The sequence below is a fragment of the Terrapene carolina genome, unplaced genomic scaffold (assembly GCF_002925995.2).
Source record: "Terrapene carolina triunguis isolate 2854851 unplaced genomic scaffold, T_m_triunguis-2.0 Scaffold784, whole genome shotgun sequence".
Classification (NCBI taxonomy): domain Eukaryota; kingdom Metazoa; phylum Chordata; order Testudines; family Emydidae; genus Terrapene; species Terrapene triunguis.
In genome coordinates this window covers 62,633-71,215 of record NW_020665135.1, presented here as the reverse complement: position 1 = coordinate 71,215, position 8,583 = coordinate 62,633, and the positions used below count along the sequence as shown (strand labels likewise).

At 45.2% G+C, this 8,583-nt stretch overlaps 1 protein-coding gene across 2 annotated transcripts; it reads left to right on the top strand.

Moving 5' to 3' along the window:
- The first annotated feature begins 5,066 nt into the window (after nt 1–5,066).
- On the top strand, nt 5,067–7,687 carry LOC112103110 (olfactory receptor 52R1-like). 2 transcript variants are annotated; one of them, XM_024194725.1, is made up of 2 exons: nt 5,067–5,083; nt 6,747–7,687. In XM_024194725.1, exons 1-2 carry the CDS (start codon nt 5,067–5,069, stop codon nt 7,672–7,674), a joined length of 945 nt encoding a protein of 314 aa, XP_024050493.1. In that variant the 3' UTR covers nt 7,675–7,687. The 2 variants fall into 2 exon arrangements, with proteins under 2 accessions (XP_024050493.1, XP_024050491.1); XM_024194723.1 differs by lacking the exon at nt 5,067–5,083 and having other exon boundaries at nt 6,727–7,687.
- Nucleotides 7,688–8,583: the final 896 nt, after the last annotated feature.

Here is an 8,583-nt window from a genome sequence, read left to right as displayed (position 1 = left end):
TTTGGAGTACTGTGTGCAGTTCTGGTCTCCCATGGGATGAATACAAACTGGAACGGGTACAGAGAAGGGCCACTAGGATGATCCGAGGAATGGAAAACCTGTCGTATGAAAGGAGACTCGAGGAGCTCGGTTTGTTCACCTTAACCAAAAGAAGGCTGAGGGGGGATATGATTGCTCTCTTTAAATATATCAGAGGGATAAATACCAGGGAGGGAGAGGAATTATTTCAGCTCAGTACTAATGTGGACACGAGAACAAATGGATATAAACTGGCCGTCGGGAAGTTTAGGCTTGAAATTAGACTAAGGTTTCTAACCATCAGAGGGGTGAAGTTCTGGAACAGCCTCCCGAGGGAAACAGTGGGGGCAAAAGACCTCTCTGGCTTTAAGATTAAACTTGATAAGTTTATGGAGGGGATGGTTTGATGCGATAACGTGATTTTAGTCAATAGGTCAATAATGTGCCATCACTGGTAATTAGTAACAATGGTCAATGATGGGATATTAAAAGTTACTACAGAGAACTTTTTTCCAGAGGGTCTGGCTGGAGAATCTTGCCCGCATGCTTGGGGTTCAGCTGATCACGATATTTGGGGTCAGGAAGGAATTTTCCTCCAGGGTAGATTGGCAGAGGCCCTGGAGGTTTTTCGCCTTCCTCCGCAGCATGGGACAGGGGTCGCTTGCTGGAGGATTTTCTGCGACTTGAAGTCTTTAAATCATGGTTTGGGGACTTCAACAGCTGAGTCAAGGAAGAGAATTATTCCAGGAGTGGGTAGGTCAGCTTTTGTGGCCTGCATCATGCGGGAGGTCAGACTAGATGATCATAATGGTCCCTTCTGACCTTAAAGTCTATGAGTCTATGAGTCTATGAATCTGTACCCCAGAATTCAGAGTGTGGGGGGAACCCTGACAATAGGGATGAGATTTCAAGTTTGGTGGATAAAAATAATGGTGCTGATGTAATATTTTTAAACTTCTATGAGGCATTTGACTTGGTACTGCATCATATTTTGCATCATATTTTGCTTAAAACAGAGAAAAAATATAAGATTAACATGGCACACCTTAAATGGATTAAAAACCTAACTAATAGATCTCAAAAGATAACTGTAAAGGGGGAATCATCATCAAGGGGTGTATTTCCAGTGGGTTGCCAGGTGTATTTCCAGTTCTTGGCTCTATGCTATATAACATTTTCATCAATAACCTGGAAGAAAACATAAAATCAGTATTAGTAATTAGTAATGGTTTCAGATAACACAAAAATTGGGAGAGTGGCAAATAATGAAGAGGACAGGTCACTGATACAGAGTGATCTCATTGCTCGGTAAACTGGGTACAAGCAAACACTATGTGTTTTAATATAGCTACATGTAAATGCATATATCTAGGGACAAAGAATGCAGGCTATGCTAATAGGATGGGGGACTCTATCCTGGGAAAAAGTGACTCTGAAAAACATTGGGTGTCATGGTGAATAATCAGCTTAACATGAGCTCCCAGCGCAAGACTGCATTCAAAAGGACAAATGCAATCCTTGAATCTCGGGCAGGCATAGAGAGGTTATTTTACCTTTGTATTTGGCATTGCTGTGACCACTGCTGGAACCCTGTGTCCAGTTCTGGAGTCCACAATTCAGGAAGCAGGTTGATAAGCTGAAGAGGGTTCAGAGTAAAACCACCAGAATGATTAAATAATTAGAAAACCTGCCTTATAGCGATAGACTCCAGGAGCTGTATCTGTTTAGCTTAACAAAGAGATGGCTAAGGGGGACTTGATCACAGTTTGTAAGAACCTGTACGGGGAGCAAATATTTAACAAAGGGCTCTTCGGTCTTGCAGAAAAAGGTAATGGCTGGAAGTTTAAGCTAGACAAATTCATGCTTGAAATAAAGTGTACATATTTAACAGTGAGGATAATTACTGACAATTTTTAATTCAAGAGTGGATGTTTTTCTAAAAGATGGTCCCCAAAAATATTTTTGGGAAGTTCTCTGGCCTGTGTTAGAGAGGTCAGACTATAGGCCGCGGGCCGGACCCGATCCCTCAGGGCTTTCGATCTGGCCTGTGGGATTGCCACCCCTGTGGCGCTGCGGGCCCCGCACCGCTCTGGGAAGCAGTTGGCACCACATTCTTGCAGCCCCTGGGGGAGGGGATTCAGAGGGCTGAGTGTGCTGCCCTTGCCCGTGGGTACCTCCCCCGCAGGTCCCATTGGCCGGGAACAGGGAACCATGGCCAATGGGAGCTTCGGGGGAGGTACCCACAAGTGAGTGCAGTGCGTGGAGCCTTCTGTCCCACCTCCCTCAGGGGACACAGGGACGTGGTACCGGCCACTTCCCGGAGCGGCACGGGGCTGGGGCCAGGACATGCAGGCAGGGAGCGCCCGGTCGCGCTGCTGCCATCCCGGAGCCACTCCTGGTAAGCATGCCGGCCCGGAGCCCGAACCCCTCCTGCACCCTGCCACTCAACTTCCTGCCCTGAGCCCCCTGCCTGCACCTCAATCCCCTGCTGCATCCATCCTGCACCCCAACTCCCTGCCCTGAGCCCCCTCCTGTGCACCGCACTCCTTCCCACACCTCACACTCCCTCCCGCACCGCAACTCCCTGCCCAAGTCCTACATTCATGGCCCTACATACAATTTCCCCACCCAGATGTGGCCCTCGGGCCAAAAAGTTTGCCCACCCCTAGACTAGATGATTACAATGGTCTTTTCTGGCTTTGGGATCTATGAATCGAGGAAAGACATTTTCATATAGCTTATTGCCACAAAAGATCATAAGAATGACAATACACCGTTAGCTCAAAGTTCCATCTAGCCCAGTATCCTGTCTTCCAACAGTGGCCAATGCCAGGTGCCCCAGAGAGAATAAACAGAACAGGTAATCATCAAGTGATCCATCCCCTGTCACCCATACCCAGCTTCTGGCAAACAGAGGCTAGGGACACCATTCCTGTCCATCCTGGCCAATAGTCATTGATGGACCTATCCTCCATCAATTTTTTTTAACCCTGTTATAGTCTTGGCTTTCACAACATCTTCTGCAAAAAGTTCCTCAGTTTGTGCATTGTGTGCAGAAATACTTCCTTTTGTTTGTTTTAAACCTGCTGCCTATTAATTTCATTTGATAAGCCCTAGTTCTTGTGCTATGAGAAGGAATAAATAACACATCCTTATTTATTTTGTCCACACCACTCATGATTTTATACACCTCTATCATATGCCCCCCCCCCCCATTTGTCTCTTTTCCAAGCTGAAAAGTCCCAGTCTTATTAATCTCTCCTCATATGGAAGCTGTTCCATACCCCTAATCATTTTGGTGCTCTTTTCTGAACCTTTTCCAATTCCAATATATCTTTCTAGAGATGTGGCAACCACATCTATCTGTATGCAGTATTCAAGATGTGGGTGTGCCATGGATTTATATAGAGACAATATGATATTTTCTGTCTTATTATTTATCCCTTTCCTAGTGATTCCCAACATAGTGTTCACTTTTTTGTTCTGTTCTGCTGCACATTGAATGGGTGTTTTCAGAGAACTAGCCACAATGACTCCAAGATCTTTTTCTTGAGTGGTAACAGCTAATTTAGATCCATTGATTTTATATAGATAGTTGGTATTATGTATTCCAATGTGCATTACTTTGCATCTATCAAAAAATCATTGAGTCCCAGAGCTTAGAAGTTTCTTCCTATGCTGCTGTGATACTGTGGATTATAACAAAAAAAACCAACTACTCTTAATGTCAATGAATAAAAACAATTTAAAAAGCCCCTATTATATATGTAGGACCTTTGTATTGTATTTGGCTGCAGTTAGCAGAGTGCAATAAAATGCACCTTTTGACAGCACTATGAGTAGTACTGTAAAGACAGAGAGACAGGTTCGACAGAACCCATCCAAGAAGTGCTACTCCCCAGAGCTATGATCCCATTGTCAAAGATGCTAGTGCAAACTGGGCATTGGCTCCATCCAACAGAAAGGGAGAAAACTAAAATTCACTTCAGTGTCCTTTTATTTGTTCTCTCACGTTTTAAAGGAGTCGGTGCTGGTCTCTCATTAACAGACAGGGGAGGGTTACTGTTTCCTGACAGCATTCACCTCCATGTGTATATTAGGCCCCCTCAGCTGTGTCAGTGGCCCAGAGAGACAGACCCCAGCTGGTGAGGAACCTCCATGGGGACACCCAAGAGCTGTATATAAAGCTATTCCCACTCTCCAACCCCTGCAGCTGGGTGATTCCTGCTATTGGAGTTGGGTTTATCCTCCTCTGAGTGGATGAGCTGAATTCTCATTGTCTTACTGCTGGGGGGATTGCTGGTGAGTCCGGGGTCTTGGGGAAACTGACTTCTACATGGCTGAGTCTCTTCAGCCGTTACACCGGGGGGGGGGGGGGGCTCCGGGGCTCAGCTAGCTTACAGGAGCATGTACAGGAAAAGGTCACCCTGTGCAGTGGGGAGAGGGGTTCACTCACGTGGCAGCTCACAGCTCCAAGCACACACAGCCCTGATGCTCAGTGGTCTCTGGAAGTGTGTGGATTAAGGGTCACGTTAGCTAATATGTATGTGTTAGGTGTTGTATAGATCACATTTTTGGGTGTTATGCACACGGCATTAATGTAATTTACAAGTGTTGGGAAGGTTTGTTAGCTCAGTGCTTTTCCCACAATTCTGTCCACGCATATCAAGTGCCCCACTACACTTTGCATAGCTGATGACAGTTTTGGCATTAGAAAACAGGAGGCTGTCAAAGATTCTATGTCTAGGGCTGGCGGAATTCAGCTTTTTTTTATCATTTTGAAGGCTAATCTCTCTGTTTTTAAGCATTTTTAATTTTTTCATCAATTTACATTTCCATGGTTTTGCATAATTATGGGTTTTCATTTTTTAATTTGTATTTAGTTAAAATTTCACAGTTGCAGGAAATTGGGGGGATCAGACAATAAATAAGCAATGACAGCAGACACTGAGATTCAAGAACTTAAAGTTGTATAACAGTTAGAACATAAATTGTTAACATCAAAAGTCAAAATATACAAAGTGAAGAGTCTTAAATCAAATGCTCATATGGTCTCAAGCAGCCTGTCTGTAAATTTTGATTATCATCAAGGGATATATTTTTCATCAATTTGTGTCTCTGTATGATGTTCTCAGGACTACCCAGGACTGTGAGTTACCTTATTAGCTCCCGTCCTCAGTGAAAGGAAATATGTCTTGTGGTGGATGGTAGTCAGTTCCCTGACACCACTTGCCCTTCAGCCACCCAAGTTCTCTCTTCTGGGCTAGGCCAGTCCGTACTTCCCCTTGCAGGTAACAATAGGGGCACCTCAGTCCCCAAGTCCCTTTGAATCAGTCCCCTCTGATTTAAATCCCTTTACATTTCCTATTCACAGACATCCCAGATTCATTGCCCCGCAGAGCAGTGTTCCCTGTTTATCAGATTTACCTTAAACCACCGCTCCTGTGTTACACACGGCACTTTTGAGCTTTTGTAATAATAAATATTTAAAAAAGAAGCAGGAGAGAGTGGCAGATACAATGTAAAAGAAAATCATAAATGGAAACCTGGGTCTACACTTATCATTAATTACCTTTTCTATCTCATAAAGTGGATTCCCTCTCCTACCCCCAAATTGCAGTCTGTTGCAGAGATGGCTAGTTTCACAAGAACCAGGATCCAAATGTTCAAGAAAACATTCTTACTCCACAAGGCATTTCCTCAGTGGATAGATACAGAGTACTTCTCTTTCTCTAGGCTAGACAGACTTTTGTTTCTGGTCACAGATAGGGTGAACCCCTGTCTGGCTGTAAAGTATTTGTTTCACCTTTAGTAGTTTTGATTGTTTATGATTGCCTCTGATGATTTACATTCAAAATCCTAGTATTGTACAAGACAAAACAATTAAACCTTTGCCCACATGTTTGTTGACCCTGCAAATAATTCTTGTAGATTGGTGAGGCACGATTTCCCTTTACAAAAATCATAATGATTCTTCCTCAACAAATTATATTCATGTATGTGTCTGACAATGTTGTTCTTACTATAGTTTCAACAAGTTTGCCCCATACTGAAGTCAGGCTTACCGGAGCCCTTTTTAAAAATTTGCCTAACGTTACCTATCTTCCAGTCATTTGATACAGAAGCAGATTTAAAAGATTGACTAACTATAGTCAGTAACCTTTCTGCAATTTCACATTTGCGTCCCTTCACAACTCTTGCATGATTACCATCTGGTTTTGGTTACTTATTACTGTTAAATTTGTCAGTTTGTTCCAAAACCTCTTCCAATGACATGTCTATCTGGTATAGTTCTTCAGATTTGTCACCTAAAAAGAATGGCTCAGGTTTGGGAATCTCCCTCGCATCCTCAGCCGTGAAGATTGATGCAAAGAATTCATTCATTTTCTCCAAAGTGGCCTTATCATCCTTGAGTTCTCGAGAGTCCAGTGGTCCCATTGGTTGGTTAGCAGTCCTACTGCTTCTTATGTACTTAAAAAGTTTTGCTATTACTTTTTGACTCTTTAGCTAGCTGTTCTTCAAATTCTTTTTGGCTTTCCTAATTATATTTGTACACTTTGTTTACCAGAGTTTGTGCTCCTTTCTATTTTCCTCGCTTTAACTTCCATTTTTAAAGGATGCCTTTTTGCCTCAACCCTCATGGGTTCTTTGCTGCTCATTTACAGGGTGAAAGCTCTCCCAGCTCAGATAGGAGAAGAACTGCAAGTCATGTCATGTCCGAACACCAGCACCCGCTCTCACCCTGCTACCTTCCTCCTGGTCGGCATCCCTGAACTGCAGGAGGCCCAGTACTGGATCGCCTTCCCTTTCTGCATCATGTATGTCATTGCTGTGCTGGGAAATGTCATTGTTCTCTTCACTATATACACTGAGCCGAGCCTGCATGAGCCCATGTACCTCTTCCTGGCCATGCTGGCCGTCACCGACCTGGTTCTGTCCACGTCCACCCTGCCCAAAATGCTGAGCATCTTCTGGCTGGGCTCCAGGGAGATCGGGTTCCATGCCTGCCTCACCCAGATGTTCTTTGTGCACACCTTCTCATCGGTGGAGTCGGGCGTACTCATGGCCATGGCCTTGGATCGCTACGTGGCCATCTGCTGCCCCCTCCGGCACTCCAGCATCCTGTCCGTCCCAGCCATAGTGACAATGGGGAGCCTGGTGCTGGCACGCGGAGTCCTTCTGGTGAGCCCCTTCTCCCTCCTCGTCAGCAGGCTGCCCTTCTGCCAGCGCTGCCTCATCTCCCACTCATACTGCGATCACATGGCCGTGGTGAAGTTGGTGTGTGGGGACATTACAGTCAGTGTCATTTATGCCCTGTTTGTGGCTTTTATGGTGGTGGGGGTTGATGTGCTTATCATCTCCGTGTCCTATGCTATGATCCTCCAGCCCGTGCTCAGACTCCCATCCACTGACGCTCGTCTCAAGGCCTTCAGCACCTGCGCATCTCACTTGTGTGTTATCCTGTCATTTTACATCCCTGCCCTCTTCACATTCCTCACCCACCAATTTGGCCACAATGTCCCACATCAAGTCCACATCCTGTTGGCCAATCTGTACCTGCTGGTGCCCCCCATGCTAAACCCTATTGTGTATGGGATGAAAACCAAAGAGATCCGGGAGAGGGTGCTCTGTATCTTCCAGCAGAAAGGAATCTGAGCAGTTTGTGCCTGTCTAATTTAATCCAGGAATATAAAACATTAATCACCATGGCCTCTGACCCATTCATGATCTGCCATCACTCACACTGGTATGTGAGCATAGAGACGTCAGCATGGACATTAGCCAGGATGGGTAAGGAATGGTGTCCCTGGCCTCTGTTTGTCAGAGGGTGGAGATGGATGGCAGGAGAGAGATCATTTGATCATTGGCCACTGTCGGTAGACAGGATACTGGGCTGGATGGACCTTTGGTCTGATCCAGTAGGGCCATTCTTATTTTATTATGGACTCTGGTGGGCTCCACCTTCCCTTCCTGCCCAAGGAAGTCATCTCATCAGATCACCTCTGTGGTAGCTCTAAGGAGAAATGTGAGAGAGAAACCCATGATATGCTCAGCCTGGGTTCAGGATGGCTCATTGTTGGGACTCTCCATGGATCTCTATCACCCATCACTCTCAATGGCTTATATCAGCTTTCAGCAATGGTTTGTTGTACAACAAAAATAATGTGAACTTACTTGGGCACAGCTGGGTCCCAGACGACTGTGTCTTCCAAATATACTCAAAGGTTCTAGGCTCAGGTAGAAACTGGCTGGTTTCCGGTGGCTTCTGAAATGTAGACCACATTGAGCTCTGCTACAGGGGTCTCAAACTATTCAAAGGGACCCTACTCTTACCTTATACACTACAGTTATTAATGTTTGGTATCCATTATACAGCTGCTTAGCACCATACATAGACCAGAAACCATCCAAAGCAAAAACAAAACCAGTCTCTTCCCTGAAGAGATCATGGTTAAATTCACACAGTCCTACTTGGTGGAGGAATAGGCCAAAGAGAGAGAGACATGCCCAGCCCCGGTGAGGAGTACGGGGCTGAGAGATGCAGACATGCCCTGCCCCAGTGAG